The sequence below is a fragment of the Ipomoea triloba genome, chromosome 9 (genome assembly GCF_003576645.1).
Source record: "Ipomoea triloba cultivar NCNSP0323 chromosome 9, ASM357664v1".
Taxonomy (NCBI): domain Eukaryota; kingdom Viridiplantae; phylum Streptophyta; class Magnoliopsida; order Solanales; family Convolvulaceae; genus Ipomoea; species Ipomoea triloba.
In genome coordinates this window covers 3,556,904-3,573,971 of record NC_044924.1, presented here as the reverse complement: position 1 = coordinate 3,573,971, position 17,068 = coordinate 3,556,904, and the positions used below count along the sequence as shown (strand labels likewise).

At 39.1% G+C, this 17,068-nt stretch overlaps 1 protein-coding gene and 2 long non-coding RNA genes across 9 annotated transcripts; all 3 read right to left on the bottom strand.

The window, feature by feature from the left end:
- Positions 1–88: 88 nt before the first annotated feature.
- On the bottom strand, positions 89–5,041 carry LOC116029234. Of its 4 annotated transcripts, none has more exons than XR_004100282.1 (4): positions 4,647–5,041; positions 2,848–3,837; positions 2,559–2,713; positions 89–754 (listed from the first exon to the last, which is right to left on the bottom strand). It is a non-coding gene; the product is annotated as an uncharacterized LOC116029234 (long non-coding RNA). The 4 variants fall into 4 exon arrangements; XR_004100281.1 differs by lacking the exon at positions 89–754 and adding an exon at positions 1,292–2,312; XR_004100283.1 differs by lacking the exon at positions 89–754 and having other exon boundaries at positions 1,305–2,713; positions 2,848–2,966; positions 3,518–3,837.
- A 159-nt stretch (positions 5,042–5,200) lies between these two features.
- Positions 5,201–10,121, bottom strand: LOC116029236. 4 transcript variants are annotated; one of them, XR_004100286.1, is made up of 4 exons: positions 9,727–10,121; positions 7,928–8,917; positions 7,639–7,793; positions 5,201–5,834 (listed from the first exon to the last, which is right to left on the bottom strand). It is a non-coding gene; the product is annotated as an uncharacterized LOC116029236 (long non-coding RNA). The 4 variants fall into 4 exon arrangements; XR_004100285.1 differs by lacking the exon at positions 5,201–5,834 and adding an exon at positions 6,372–7,392; XR_004100287.1 differs by lacking the exon at positions 5,201–5,834 and having other exon boundaries at positions 6,385–7,793; positions 7,928–8,046; positions 8,598–8,917.
- A 2,874-nt stretch (positions 10,122–12,995) lies between these two features.
- On the bottom strand, positions 12,996–15,438 carry LOC116029231 ((3S,6E)-nerolidol synthase 1-like). The gene is made up of 7 exons (XM_031271140.1): positions 15,327–15,438; positions 14,949–15,216; positions 14,490–14,865; positions 14,174–14,392; positions 13,925–14,063; positions 13,597–13,833; positions 12,996–13,363 (listed from the first exon to the last, which is right to left on the bottom strand). The coding sequence occupies exons 1-7, from the start codon at positions 15,411–15,413 to the stop codon at positions 13,064–13,066; spliced, it is 1,626 nt and encodes a 541-aa protein (XP_031127000.1). The 5' UTR covers positions 15,414–15,438; the 3' UTR covers positions 12,996–13,063.
- Between the last annotated feature and the right edge of the window lie 1,630 nt (positions 15,439–17,068).

The following is a 17,068-nucleotide window of genomic DNA, read 5'->3' as shown; positions in this document are numbered from 1 at the left end:
TATATATATATATATATACATACTATATATCCTATCATTCCTATGGGCCCCTACCTAGAGATGGGCCCTGGGCAAGGGCGCAGCCTGCCCTTGCCCAGGGCCGGGCCTGGAGCTAAGCAGATGGGAACCGGACTGGTGGTGGTTCGTCAATCTGCTCGGGTGACGACGTGGTGGGGGCTGTAATGCCGGCGGAGACCGGTGGTTGCTGGATCGGCGGCGATGATGACTGCTTCGTTGACGGGTTGCGTTGACAGCGAGTGGCGATGCGGTGGTGGCGGAGCACGGAGACGCCGGAGGAAGGGGCGTAAACCAGCCGCTGGAGGTCGCAGGTTGAGGCAGCGGTCGGCGGTGGCGTCGCGGTGGTGGCTGGTGTGTAGTGGCCGTGGCGGTTGCAGTGGTGTTTTTCCCTTTTTTTGTGTTGACCAACGAAGATCATAATATGATAAGGAGATGATTTGGATGATGATGAAGGTGGCGGAGCGGGAGTCGGGGCTGAGAGAGAAAACGGAGGGACAGCGTGAGTTGAGTTGAGCATGAGGGGCGTGATTTACGCTGGTTGCCTCGTTAAAAACCTTATGGGAAAAAACCTAGCTAAGGGAAAAAGAGTACAACCAAAAAGGCGTAATCATTTAAGACTATTAAGGGTTTGTCTTGGTTGTTTATGCAGCTTGATCAACCTTTCCAGGTTGAATCTCCAGTGATTCTTCATGTCCATCGTCCAGTGAGCTTTTCAGGGTATGGAGTAGACATCTTCCTGCAAAAAAGTTGAGATAAAAAATGCAAATATGCGTGTAATGCATGCCTATCCTGATATGCAAATCCTAAGTTAGTTCCTAACTCCACTTCTATAACTAAAAATGAACCCTCACTCCGAGGGATACCTAACGACTTAATGCACAACTTTGGGGTTGTGCGGGCACCCAAAGCCATTGTACTGCGCGCGATTTTTTGTGCCAAAGGCATCTTTTTTACCAAGCTGGTACTTTGACGACCGCAGGGGTCTCATCGCTGAGAAGCAGGATTTAATCATCGCTGAAAAGCGAGATAGATTCATCGCTGAAAAGCGGCCTTGATAACAACCCCCAACGAAAGTTCATGCAGGTTAAACAAAACCCCAAACGAAAATTCGTGCAGGTCGAACAAATAAGTGCCATGGCGACGCATGGGTACACTCAACCGGACAAATCCGTGCAGGTTGATCAAACCCCAAACGGAAGAGCCGGAGATTTTTTTTTTTTTTTCAAGTGCCATGACGACGCATGGGCACACTCAAGCAACAAATCCGTGCAGGTTGGCCAAACCACAAACGGAAGAGTCGGAGAGTTTTTATTTTTATTTTTTTATTTTTTACAAGAGTCTCCTTAAAGAAAATCGGGATACAAAAATCTATCATTTCTAATAAGGGACTACAATCTTCATCTTTGGAATCTTGGTCTTCAACAATTCTGATCTTTGTTGGAATCTCCAAGTCTTCAATAATCTCCACCTTCATTGAAGTCTTCATCTTCAATAATTTTCGTACAGGAGCGTGGTGATGGGAACATATTGGAGAAATATCCCTTCCGAAGATAACAATAATATATTAGAGTGGTACTTTTGTCTTCCACTACACTATATTATATATATTTTTGTTCTTTTCCTTATTTTCTTTCCTTTCTCCTGATTTCTTTCTCCCACAACCTTTTGTCATTTTTCTTTTTTGTCTTTTCTTCCCACTTTCTTCCACAATTTTCTCCACTTTCTTTTATTCTTCCCACCATTTTTGTCTTTTTCACTTTTTTGTCTTTTCTTCCCCCACTTTTATTATTTTCTTCACCCTATGCCCAACACCCTTCCCTTTTTTACTCTTATTTTCCCATTCCAAAGCCAATACAAGACAAAACAATAATAAAGAAAATATTATGGGTCCTGGTGGTTTGGAGTGCGAGCCGAAGAGGGTGGCGACGGTGGCCGGAGGAGATGAGCTGGTCGATGAAAATCCAAGTTCGACACAGGCTACCGGAGTTCTACCGGTACGGTGGTCTCAGTGGCGGGCAGTAGGAAGGTGATGATGAAGTGGTGTTTGATAGTTGAGGGAAGCTTGGTTACGGCAGCTATAACGACTTTAGCGTTTTGCTCCGACGAGGGAAGGAGAGAGAGACATCGTGGCTGCGATGGAGGGGGCCGTGGTGATGGAGCGGTGGCACCATGGAAATCCGGTAGTGGTGTGATGCGGCGACATTGTTCACCATGGTCAACTGCATTTATCACCTTCATTCACGGACACGAAGAATCCGGCACTCCTTTTACATTGAAATGGGACCACGGCTACACTATTTTTTCATTAAAAATACATGGCTTAATCCCATTGTGCTAAAGCTAAAAGCTAAAGACAATCAATTTTCCCACTTCCAGAAAAAAGCCTAACATACTGCCAAACCATTCCATAAATTCTGCTACCTCTACAATAATAATATTATTATTGAAAATAGTAAATTGAATGGGGCATCACGTGAAACATCAGCATCTTGCCTCCTTTAATGATTGCAATAACAATATGCAAAAATTAGCTCCCTTACCCACGCCATTACTACTGTTTCGTCGTCTTCCTCACCGGTACCGCCATTTTCGAGAGAGAGACCGATGATAGTGATGGCTCCAGCGGTAGTGGGAGGGGTGGAGGCTGGAGTCATTTACGGACGTCGAAGAGCAGACGAGCTAAGCAGGGCCGTTCCTATAGTTTTATAGGCCCGGGGCAAGTGGAAAAAAAAAAGGCCACATATTAAATTTAGAAGTTAACATAAATTTTTATAAGTGAATTTTAAATATTATATATGAGTACAAAAATACTAATGTCAATTAATACACCTGTATAGTCAATAGAATCCGATAAGCAATAGAAACCGTTGGGTAGCAATCTGCAACTTTGACAAACTCAAGAATCTCGATTGCGGACATCAACTTGTCTGGCAAAGTCACCTGTAACACTTTTAATTCAGAAAAAAAGATCATTTGAATCTACATCTGACACATTGTTATGAGAAAAAGTAAATGCAAAATTATTACAACATTCCATTAATTCATCATTATCTAATGACTTCAATTTTTTTGAATCATATAAGAATCCAAAAATATTTTCAAATGTGTTCAATTGTTCAAATCTAGTATTCAATGAAGCAATTGCCATATCCACAACAATTAGAAAATAATTAACTCTAAAAGATTCCTCAGGTGATTGCATTTCCTCCTCATAATCATTTTCATCAAATTGTTTTTTCCTAATAATACGACGTTTAATTGGAAATGTAGGCTCTATGTTCATCTCACATGCAATACTTTTGGCAATATTTATACTAGAAACAAACCCTTCATTTCTATACTTCTCAAAAAAATCTATTACACCTTTAATTTGATTTTTAGTAGTTTCAATGCACATAGATTTTGTTTGCAACCTTTTACTTACCATGTTAATAGCAAATAAAATTTCATACCAAATAACAATTCCAAGTAAAAATTCAAAACTCTCAAGTGCACTAACCAAGCTTTCCGCTTCACTCTTTGATTTGGCATCATCACAAGATTCACATAATTCTAACAAAGCCAACCTTATTTGAGGAGCTTGAAATCTAATAGCTTTGACACTTTTTATTCGACTCTCCCATCGTGTATTGCATAAAGATTTTACAGTTAAGTTTGACACATTATCAAGTAAAACCTTCCAAGTGGAAGGTCAATAAAAATTAAAATAAAATTGATCTTAACAAAAAAAAAAGGAACAAAAGCACCTGTTTGAACTTGAGAATCAATTAATCAAAAATCTTTATCTTGCCCTAACCGGTTAACATGTGCCTTCAATCCCTGCATAAATAAATAAATAAACACATTACAAAACTTACAAAATAAAATCAATCTTCATATATTAAACCTAATAAAATTACAATTTCATTCCTAATTCCTAACAGTATAGGCAGTACAAGCAGCTTCAGAGATGTTTTACAAGCAGGCAAAGAAAACAAACCAATGCTGTACAATTTTATAAACAAATGAGGAATTGTGAAGTGGAGAGGGGTGATGATGATCCACAGATTGGAGTTGTGTTAGTGTCAAGTATCAAGTCTCACAAATTGTGTTTATACATAATACATTGTCTGTGTGCTTGAATTTATTTGATTGGCTTGTAATGGGGTCTTAAGGCAAAGAAAGATACATTAACTGGTATTGACACATTAAAATTGTTACTGTCATTTTCTATTCTACATAGAAAGGCTGTTTGGAATTTAAAAAAAAAAAAAAAAAAACAGTATAGGCAGTACTTAAACCTAATAACATTACAATTTCATTCCTAATTCCTAACAGTATAGACAGTACACAATTATCACAAATTCACAATTGCAGCATTCGGGATTCTTAATTCCTAAAACCAGCAGGCAGCAGTATTCGGCATTCCTAATTCCTAATAGCAGCAGTATTCCTAATTCCCAAATCCTAATAGGCTAATAGCAACAGTATTCCTATTCACAATTGCAGGCTTGAAACAGTTTACATTCCTAATTCCTAATTGCAATTCACAAATTAAAATTACACATTTGCACACAATATCATTAATTAGGAAGCCAGAATTGCAAAATTAATAGAATACTATTACGAGCAAAAGAAAAATTTATAACCTGATAATTAGGTGATAAGGCTTAGGCGAAGGCCGAAGGGCTGGACTTGAAGTGTGAAGACTGAAGAGTGAAGACCTTGTGGTTCAGACGTTCAGTGGTTCAGTGGTTGCTACTTGCTATGGAGGATTTGTAGTTTGTAGACAGGATCGGTGAGTCTGTGAGTGTGGATGGTGAATCGTGAATGGTGGATTGGTGGATTTGCTGTTTGTTCCTGAGCTTTTATTGACGCCATTTTTACCGTTGAGAAGGCCGGGTGAAGGTGCAACGGCGAGTCGATGGCGACGCTTGGACTCTTGAGCGGTGTGGGCGGTGGGTGCGAGACCAAGAGTTTGGCCGTCTTCTGGACTCCTCCTCGCTTTCTCGCAGAGTGCGTCTTCATCAATATTCAGATAACAATAAAAGCAAAAGAAAATTTTAATATAATATATATATCATATATATATATATATATACATACTATATATCCTATCATTCCTATGGGCCCCTACCTAGAGATGGGCCCTGGGCAAGGGCGCAGCCTGCCCTTGCCCAGGGCCGGGCCTGGAGCTAAGCAGATGGGAACCGGACTGGTGGTGGTTCGTCAATCTGCTCGGGTGACGACGTGGTGGGGGCTGTAATGCCGGCGGAGACCGGTGGTTGCTGGATCGGCGGCGATGATGACTGCTTCGTTGACGGGTTGCGTTGACAGCGAGTGGCGATGCGGTGGTGGCGGAGCACGGAGACGCCGGAGGAAGGGGCGTAAACCAGCCGCTGGAGGTCGCAGGTTGAGGCAGCGGTCGGCGGTGGCGTCGCGGTGGTGGCTGGTGTGTAGTGGCCGTGGCGGTTGCAGTGGTGTTTTTCCCTTTTTTTGTGTTGACCAACGAAGATCATAATATGATAAGGAGATGATTTGGATGATGATGAAGGTGGCGGAGCGGGAGTCGGGGCTGAGAGAGAAAACGGAGGGACAGCGTGAGTTGAGTTGAGCATGAGGGGCGTGATTTACGCTGGTTGCCTCGTTAAAAACCTTATGGGAAAAAACCTAGCTAAGGGAAAAAGAGTACAACCAAAAAGGCGTAATCATTTAAGACTATTAAGGGTTTGTCTTGGTTGTTTATGCAGCTTGATCAACCTTTCCAGGTTGAATCTCCAGTGATTCTTCATGTCCATCGTCCAGTGAGCTTTTCAGGGTATGGAGTAGACATCTTCCTGCAAAAAAGTTGAGATAAAAAATGCAAATATGCGTGTAATGCATGCCTATCCTGATATGCAAATCCTAAGTTAGTTCCTAACTCCACTTCTATAACTAAAAATGAACCCTCACTCCGAGGGATACCTAACGACTTAATGCACAACTTTGGGGTTGTGCGGGCACCCAAAGCCATTGTACTGCGCGCGATTTTTTGTGCCAAAGGCATCTTTTTTACCAAGCTGGTACTTTGACGACCGCAGGGGTCTCATCGCTGAGAAGCAGGATTTAATCATCGCTGAAAAGCGAGATAGATTCATCGCTGAAAAGCGGCCTTGATAACAACCCCCAACGAAAGTTCATGCAGGTTAAACAAAACCCCAAACGAAAATTCGTGCAGGTCGAACAAATAAGTGCCATGGCGACGCATGGGTACACTCAACCGGACAAATCCGTGCAGGTTGATCAAACCCCAAACGGAAGAGCCGGAGATTTTTTTTTTTTTTTCAAGTGCCATGACGACGCATGGGCACACTCAAGCAACAAATCCGTGCAGGTTGGCCAAACCACAAACGGAAGAGTCGGAGAGTTTTTATTTTTATTTTTTTATTTTTTACAAGAGTCTCCTTAAAGAAAATCGGGATACAAAAATCTATCATTTCTAATAAGGGACTACAATCTTCATCTTTGGAATCTTGGTCTTCAACAATTCTGATCTTTGTTGGAATCTCCAAGTCTTCAATAATCTCCACCTTCATTGAAGTCTTCATCTTCAATAATTTTCGTACAGGAGCGTGGTGATGGGAACATATTGGAGAAATATCCCTTCCGAAGATAACAATAATATATTAGAGTGGTACTTTTGTCTTCCACTACACTATATTATATATATTTTTGTTCTTTTCCTTATTTTCTTTCCTTTCTCCTGATTTCTTTCTCCCACAACCTTTTGTCATTTTTCTTTTTTGTCTTTTCTTCCCACTTTCTTCCACAATTTTCTCCACTTTCTTTTATTCTTCCCACCATTTTTGTCTTTTTCACTTTTTTGTCTTTTCTTCCCCCACTTTTATTATTTTCTTCACCCTATGCCCAACACCCTTCCCTTTTTTACTCTTATTTTCCCATTCCAAAGCCAATACAAGACAAAACAATAATAAAGAAAATATTATGGGTCCTGGTGGTTTGGAGTGCGAGCCGAAGAGGGTGGCGACGGTGGCCGGAGGAGATGAGCTGGTCGATGAAAATCCAAGTTCGACACAGGCTACCGGAGTTCTACCGGTACGGTGGTCTCAGTGGCGGGCAGTAGGAAGGTGATGATGAAGTGGTGTTTGATAGTTGAGGGAAGCTTGGTTACGGCAGCTATAACGACTTTAGCGTTTTGCTCCGACGAGGGAAGGAGAGAGAGACATCGTGGCTGCGATGGAGGGGGCCGTGGTGATGGAGCGGTGGCACCATGGAAATCCGGTAGTGGTGTGATGCGGCGACATTGTTCACCATGGTCAACTGCATTTATCACCTTCATTCACGGACACGAAGAATCCGGCACTCCTTTTACATTGAAATGGGACCACGGCTACACTATTTTTTCATTAAAAATACATGGCTTAATCCCATTGTGCTAAAGCTAAAAGCTAAAGACAATCAATTTTCCCACTTCCAGAAAAAAGCCTAACATACTGCCAAACCATTCCATAAATTCTGCTACCTCTACAATAATAATATTATTATTGAAAATAGTAAATTGAATGGGGCATCACGTGAAACATCAGCATCTTGCCTCCTTTAATGATTGCAATAACAATATGCAAAAATTAGCTCCCTTACCCACGCCATTACTACTGTTTCGTCGTCTTCCTCACCGGTACCGCCATTTTCGAGAGAGAGACCGATGATAGTGATGGCTCCAGCGGTAGTGGGAGGGGTGGAGGCTGGAGTCATTTACGGACGTCGAAGAGCAGACGAGCTAAGCAGGGCCGTTCCTATAGTTTTATAGGCCCGGGGCAAGTGGAAAAAAAAAAGGCCACATATTAAATTTAGAAGTTAACATAAATTTTTATAAGTGAATTTTAAATATTATATATGAGTACAAAAATACTAATGTCAATTAATACACCTGTATAGTCAATAGAATCCGATAAGCAATAGAAACCGTTGGGTAGCAATCTGCAACTTTGACAAACTCAAGAATCTCGATTGCGGACATCAACTTGTCTGGCAAAGTCACCTGTAACACTTTTAATTCAGAAAAAAAGATCATTTGAATCTACATCTGACACATTGTTATGAGAAAAAGTAAATGCAAAATTATTACAACATTCCATTAATTCATCATTATCTAATGACTTCAATTTTTTTGAATCATATAAGAATCCAAAAATATTTTCAAATGTGTTCAATTGTTCAAATCTAGTATTCAATGAAGCAATTGCCATATCCACAACAATTAGAAAATAATTAACTCTAAAAGATTCCTCAGGTGATTGCATTTCCTCCTCATAATCATTTTCATCAAATTGTTTTTTCCTAATAATACGACGTTTAATTGGAAATGTAGGCTCTATGTTCATCTCACATGCAATACTTTTGGCAATATTTATACTAGAAACAAACCCTTCATTTCTATACTTCTCAAAAAAATCTATTACACCTTTAATTTGATTTTTAGTAGTTTCAATGCACATAGATTTTGTTTGCAACCTTTTACTTACCATGTTAATAGCAAATAAAATTTCATACCAAATAACAATTCCAAGTAAAAATTCAAAACTCTCAAGTGCACTAACCAAGCTTTCCGCTTCACTCTTTGATTTGGCATCATCACAAGATTCACATAATTCTAACAAAGCCAACCTTATTTGAGGAGCTTGAAATCTAATAGCTTTGACACTTTTTATTCGACTCTCCCATCGTGTATTGCATAAAGATTTTACAGTTAAGTTTGACACATTATCAAGTAAAACCTTCCAAGTGGAAGGTCAATAAAAATTAAAATAAAATTGATCTTAACAAAAAAAAAAGGAACAAAAGCACCTGTTTGAACTTGAGAATCAATTAATCAAAAATCTTTATCTTGCCCTAACCGGTTAACATGTGCCTTCAATCCCTGCATAAATAAATAAATAAACACATTACAAAACTTACAAAATAAAATCAATCTTCATATATTAAACCTAATAAAATTACAATTTCATTCCTAATTCCTAACAGTATAGGCAGTACAAGCAGCTTCAGAGATGTTTTACAAGCAGGCAAAGAAAACAAACCAATGCTGTACAATTTTATAAACAAATGAGGAATTGTGAAGTGGAGAGGGGTGATGATGATCCACAGATTGGAGTTGTGTTAGTGTCAAGTATCAAGTCTCACAAATTGTGTTTATACATAATACATTGTCTGTGTGCTTGAATTTATTTGATTGGCTTGTAATGGGGTCTTAAGGCAAAGAAAGATACATTAACTGGTATTGACACATTAAAATTGTTACTGTCATTTTCTATTCTACATAGAAAGGCTGTTTGGAATTTAAAAAAAAAAAAAAAAAAACAGTATAGGCAGTACTTAAACCTAATAACATTACAATTTCATTCCTAATTCCTAACAGTATAGACAGTACACAATTATCACAAATTCACAATTGCAGCATTCGGGATTCTTAATTCCTAAAACCAGCAGGCAGCAGTATTCGGCATTCCTAATTCCTAATAGCAGCAGTATTCCTAATTCCCAAATCCTAATAGGCTAATAGCAACAGTATTCCTATTCACAATTGCAGGCTTGAAACAGTTTACATTCCTAATTCCTAATTGCAATTCACAAATTAAAATTACACATTTGCACACAATATCATTAATTAGGAAGCCAGAATTGCAAAATTAATAGAATACTATTACGAGCAAAAGAAAAATTTATAACCTGATAATTAGGTGATAAGGCTTAGGCGAAGGCCGAAGGGCTGGACTTGAAGTGTGAAGACTGAAGAGTGAAGACCTTGTGGTTCAGACGTTCAGTGGTTCAGTGGTTGCTACTTGCTATGGAGGATTTGTAGTTTGTAGACAGGATCGGTGAGTCTGTGAGTGTGGATGGTGAATCGTGAATGGTGGATTGGTGGATTTGCTGTTTGTTCCTGAGCTTTTATTGACGCCATTTTTACCGTTGAGAAGGCCGGGTGAAGGTGCAACGGCGAGTCGATGGCGACGCTTGGACTCTTGAGCGGTGTGGGCGGTGGGTGCGAGACCAAGAGTTTGGCCGTCTTCTGGACTCCTCCTCGCTTTCTCGCAGAGTGCGTCTTCATCAATATTCAGATAACAATAAAAGCAAAAGAAAATTTTAATATAATATATATATCATATATATATATATATATACATACTATATATCCTATCATTCCTATGGGCCCCTACCTAGAGATGGGCCCTGGGCAAGGGCGCAGCCTGCCCTTGCCCAGGGCCGGGCCTGGAGCTAAGCAGATGGGAACCGGACTGGTGGTGGTTCGTCAATCTGCTCGGGTGACGACGTGGTGGGGGCTGTAATGCCGGCGGAGACCGGTGGTTGCTGGATCGGCGGCGATGATGACTGCTTCGTTGACGGGTTGCGTTGACAGCGAGTGGCGATGCGGTGGTGGCGGAGCACGGAGACGCCGGAGGAAGGGGCGTAAACCAGCCGCTGGAGGTCGCAGGTTGAGGCAGCGGTCGGCGGTGGCGTCGCGGTGGTGGCTGGTGTGTAGTGGCCGTGGCGGTTGCAGTGGTGTTTTTCCCTTTTTTTGTGTTGACCAACGAAGATCATAATATGATAAGGAGATGATTTGGATGATGATGAAGGTGGCGGAGCGGGAGTCGGGGCTGAGAGAGAAAACGGAGGGACAGCGTGCTTGGATCTCGAGCAACAATAGCGAGCACTGATGCTTCTCCGTTCGTGGTTTCTGCTGCCGGGAGAGGCTGAAGATGATGCGGTAACGTGGCGGCATGGTGTATTTTATTTCCTGTGCGGCGACAGTGGAGAAGGAGGAGATTGGAGGTGGTGGGATGCTCTATGACGGAGATGGTGGTGGAGCGCTATATTTTCCGGTGAGCAGCGACAGTGACAGTGAGTTGTGACGGTGACGAGGATGGTGAATACCATTCGGTTGATTAGAGGAACACGGCATTTCATCGCATTCCCCACGGACGGCGCCAATGATGGCGGAAATGTAAACGGGGTACGGATTTACACCACGTGATGTTGATTGTGTATGATGTAGTGTATGGAATATGTATACATGAATGCAGGGAGAAGGGGAAAGGAAGCCATGGCTTCTTCTTGGAGAAAAGAGCCAAGAACTAAAGAGAGATAGGAGTGAATCTTCCGAATTGAATCCGGGATCCGAGGATGCCATTACAGTGGGGGGTCATGTCCTTTAGAAATAGGACCTGATTCTTCAGGAATATAATATTCCCCAAAGGTCACTTGCCCTTTAACAATTTCTAAGGGACAACCCGACCGTTTAGGGGTACAATAATACACGGACTATACACATTGTATTCCTACAGTAGTCCTTGGGTATTTATCCATCACCATCATTACTTAGATTGTCCAAAATGAGCGGAACATATTCATAGCCAAATTGAATAACAATTTTCAGTGGAATGTGCATTGGTAAACCTGTCTTGGGACACTACCGGGTAAAGGACTAGAAGGATTGGTTTAGATTGCACTAACGAGTAAAGGATCACAAAGACCAATCTAAATTACTCATATAACTGCACTGGTTTAGATTGCACTAACAAGCAAAGGATCACAAAGATCAGTCTAAATTACTCATATAACTGCACTGATCGGCCGATCAAACTAAAAAAATCAATAAATTACTCTAGTTGGAGACTAGGGTTAATGTGTTTGTGAATGTTTTGCGTTTATATCTAGTTAATGTTTGATGTACAAATTTATTAGCATGTATTTGGAGAATACTTGGCTACAATGAGAATTGGGTAAGGATTTGAGACACTCCTTGCATAAACCCGATTTGATCTTAGGAAAATAGGGAAATTGGGGATTTAATATGCTTGTGTGCTTGATGAACTTGAAATTTATACACCATAAGAGTGGAGCAATTCCTTGTTTTAATTCTTGTTTATTTGCTCATAGTCATGGAAGTGGCATTAGACAAATTAAGATACCTACATGCATTTCTGCTTGATTCATTGGTTATTTGTTCTCCCTAATCTCATATGTTATTGAAGCATCTAAAAGATAATGCTCCTAGCTTGAGTCCTATTTCTTTATTTCGTATTTATCTTCTTTTTTTTTATATGTGTTTTTTGATATTTTGTTTAGTTACCTTAACTTTACAACTTATTACGAATTACTTAACTTCCTGTGTATTTCCTAATGCTAGTGCATAGTTACTTGTGATTATATATACTTACCTGCCATAACGTTTTAGCAAAACCCAATCACTTTATTATGGGCCGGATGAGCTATCATTTACTCTAAAATAAAATACAAATAAATAATAAAAAATAAATAGGCCCGTAAAATTTTTATGTACAACTTGTAAAGGTGAAAATCATGTTTTTTTTGTAAATGTTTTTTTTTTTTTTATGTCAAACTAAATTTCACTATGATTTGGATTGATTGCACATGTAAATTTGTAGAGAGCTTAGATCTTGAGAGCTCATCATTGAACATGAATCAAATGTAAAGGTATATTGAAGATTTGAATATATTTATTTGAAAAGTTTAAATGAATCAATGTTTAAAATAATTTTTTGGTAATTTAATTGTTATGATTTCTGTGTAATACCAAACATGTAAATTAATTTTTCAACAAAAATAAATATATTTGTTGCAATTATATTACCCATAATTTTAATTAACAGGAAAGTAACAAATAATATCTAAGTTATTCATGAATTAATGAGTGTTTGATTTTTAATTATTTTATATTCTTGATTATTCTTGTATTATTGCCTCAAAAGAAACCTAAATGCCATTTTAATTTCCTTTTGGGATTTGTCTGGTTATTTCATTTATTTGTGAATTACGTGTTCACATGTAAAACGTGGGCCTTGTTTTTTGTGCAGGATTCCTCGTGTAGCGAAAATAATGATAGTGAGCGTACGGAAATATGTTGTTCTCAGGGGATTGTGAGTACGGTTATTCCAATAATTGCCAAGCATGCAGTTTATTCCATTAATATTTCTAACAATAATCCAATGCCGAAATCACATAAATCATCTAGCAAGTAACAAAATTACTGAATTTATAATCACTTTCACCACATCAAGTCTTCCTTGATATTTGAAAACATAAACTTGACATGCTCTTCAAGGACAGGAAGGCGATGGTTGTCGTCGTAAGTGTACATCATCGGAACCAATCTCGCTACATTTAGACAAGCTGTTTTGAATGATGTTGGAATTGTGGTTGACGAGAGGCAATGCTTATTTAGTAGCTTCCACTGCTGGGAAACCTTATCTAGAACATGCTGCCTTCCATCACTTAATGACCAACCTTGTTGCTCTTTCATGTAGTACTCCATGTAAGATCCATCTTTTCCTTCTTGTTCCTCATCCTATAATACAACAAACTGTCAAAAAGTATGTATTGTTTGTAGGGACCCAACTAAGGTGGTTAGCCTTGTTAATTAATTTGTTAATTATAAAGTTATAAGTTTGACTATCAACCGAAATAGTCTATTAATCTTCATGATTTGAAGACAACCTAGGCTGGTTTAACGGTATCTTTGTGGTCCTTTGTAAGCTAGGGCATCTGATCAATTTAATAGAATAACGAATTATGATTCACCTTTGCAGTTCCTAGGTCGTCCAGGAGGCGAAGAATTGCGGCTACTGAAGATATAATGCCTTCAATATCTGTGGTCCCAGTGGATTCACCATAGCCCAAGAGAAAGAAGAGGTTGGTGAGGACCATGGGTATTCCTGAGCTTATTATCCCATTTTTCAAGTACACATCTGCCTTTGGTGAGTGCCCAGAGGCAAACCACTTTGCCTCGGTTAGAAATGCATTGCACAAACTTGTCCACTGTCGTCAAATTAAAACACGCTAATAAATATAACTAACGTTTAGCTTTTCGAAATTAGATGAGAAGATTATTGTGTACTAGCTAGCTTACCGCTTTTTTCAAATAGTCTATAGGGTTCCATCCAAACTCTTGGTAAACTACATTGCTGATCTCATGTGTGGTTTCTTGAATTACCTTGAAACACATTCTCATGTAATTTGGTAATTTATCAATTTCCGGGAATTCCCACCTATAGTCCACAGAAAAATATTTCCATTAGACCATCTTAGCTTGTTGATTGCTTATGTGAAGAGAGTAAGCTTGTTTCGTGAAAAAAAAATATTGTATTACTATACACACCTGTTTATTGCTTCTGTGAAAAGAGTAAGTTCATCAATTGTACCATAAATATCAAAAATGTCATCCACGATGTAGACAAGGGAGATTGGCTTGGTTATCTCTATTCTTTGCTTTGACAAACATGGATCCGTAGCCATAGCCATAGACCAAATGTACCACTTGAGTGGTTGATTCCTGGCTAGCTTCAACTCCTCCGATAAACCAAGCCCTTTACACCATCTTATATTACATGACAAAAGTATGTACCCCAAACTATTAAAATGTATATAGATTAAAAAAAAAAAATTAAAGAGTTATAATAAAGTATTCAACTCACTCGAAAACCTGAAGGATTTCTTCATGGTATTTACGTTGCATGACGTTGTGATCCATTATTGCTAAATTTGCTAGGAGCTTCTCCCAATCCGTTTTGAGGTCATGATTTTTAAGATAATGATTTGTCATGAAGCGAGGCAAGCTTTTGTGATGGGGATAGTGCAGTGTGTTTTGAACCATGGAGGCATGGGAATCATCAAGATGTGGCAATCTTGCGGTGAGAAAATTGGTAGAAAATAGGAACGCCTCATCTAAGATGTCTTCGTCGTCTTCTATGCACAGATGTGAGGCTTCATGCAAAGACATGAGCCCCCTTATGTCTTCCGACAATGCATTCTTAAACTTCATATTCTCACCTTTGAAGCTGTTGAATACATCTGTTACATTTCACAACACGAGTTAACTTTTTTGCAGCTAATTTTAGTACTGTAAAATTAAGAGTTGAATTAAAGCACAGTACCTGAAGGGACGTGGAAACCTTGTTGCCTTAACAGTCGAAAACGAAGTGAAACTGCATAAAGATGATGATCACCATTATGGTTATAAAGAAGAGGTTGAGAATGTTGGTTCTTCAGACATTGCGTGATTTGATGTTCAAAGTAGTGATCGATGCCAAAGCGCTGCATGGTATCGATGACTACCAGTGCTTTTAAACTGTCTGCTTCTTGCACGTGATGATCAAGCAGCAAATGACGCATTTCCAATTGTTTCTGCTGAGGATATTTCACCTGCAAATTAAATCATCATATATATAGCTTAATTAATTAATTTGGATTGGACTGCATGCATGCATTTTCTATCTTTTCCATATTTGTACGTACATATACTACAAACATACCATATTAGATTCATGAGACTGCAGTACTTGAAGTGCAAGGGGATGCTGCAGAGGTTTGAAATTTAGTAGGGAGGGAAGGACTGCCATGGGTTTCTGCAACAACGTTAATTGGTGGATAGATGAAATGAAGTTGATGAGTGGTCTCAAAGACGATGTTTAATTTATAGAAGTTTTGGGGAAAACTCAAGATAAGGGAAATTATGTGGTTCTCATTACCTAAACAATTATTGTTGGATTGATTTTGTCTCTTTCTTGTGTCCAATTATTAGTCGAAACCTTTTTCAAGTGTAGGGTCAGGCGGTGCAACACGTGAAATTCGTGAAGTTCACTGGAATCCAGTTTCATTTGATTGTATTCGTTGTATGTATTCTAGTCCCGTCCTAGGATTAGCTGTACATATAATATACTTCTGGTTAGTGACGGAACCAGAAAAATATCTCAGTAGAGGCGATATTAACTCTTTGTGCTTCATTAGATAGAGAAAAGCATAGCCTCAGTGATGACTCTAACCCTTGTTCTTTTTTAGTAAAAGTGCACACCAACCAACTAAACTAAACTAACTAATCAATTATTTACCTATATCTGTTTTCATATACTTATATCTAAAAATGTACTATATATAGTTAGGATCATATGGATCACTTGTTTAGGTAAGATCGTGAGATCAGATCTTGTGCATCCATTTAATAATTTAATGGTCTAGATTGATTTAAGATGCCAAGTTGAAGTGTATGCGAACCGTAATAAAATGTGTGCGAATGGTGATTAAGTGTGTGCGGACGGTGATTAAATGTGTACAAACGGTATTAAATGTGTGCGAACGGTGGTTGATGTACAAGATTTGATCTCAAAATTTTTTAATGGTCTAGAATCTAGATTGATTAAGATTCCAAGTTGAAGTGTGTGCGAACGGTGATTAAATGTGTGCGAACGAAGTGTGTGCGTCAATCAATCTAGACCATTAAAAAGTATTACATGGATGCACAAGATGTGATCTCACGATCTTACCTAAGCAAGTTGTCTCACTGGAACCCTACCATATATATATAGTAGAGTTCAGGTGTGGCCGCGCCTTCCCCTGTGGTTGGTGCGGTTTACACCACTCAATGTTAAGAGATGCACCACACAAATATGCACTATTAGGTACACATCACCAAAAAACACACCATTAGGTATAAAAAAAATACACCACACAGTGTTCAGAAATGCACAATTAGAAACAGGGGAGTTATGAGATGTTTTTATGCATTTTCATTGTGGTGCGTTTCTTAACATTGAGTAGTGTAAACCGCACGGAAAGGCGCTGCCACATTTGAATAGAAATATATATATATATATATATATATATATATGGGATGGGGTGAGGTGAGTGGGGGCAGTTGCCCCCAGTGCCCCCATTGTGGCTCGGCCACTGCTTCCAATGAACCATATTGTTGTTCAGAGGTCGGTGAGTTTAGAGGTTGGTGAATGACCAAATCTAAATAATTAGTGATTTTTAGAAGATTGTTGGCGGCTAAGTTCATCACTATATCCTGCTTTTCAAATAATAAAGTTTCACAATCAAGGTTCGAATTTATGACTACTCATTTAAAAAAGTAATTCAAATACCATTACACTACATGGTAATTGACATATATATAATTAAGAGTGCATTACATGCGAGGTATTTTGAGATAGATCGGGCTTTCACATTAGGCTATTTGCTCCTTCTTGAGCTTGTGGTCCTGCTACAAGTAAATATA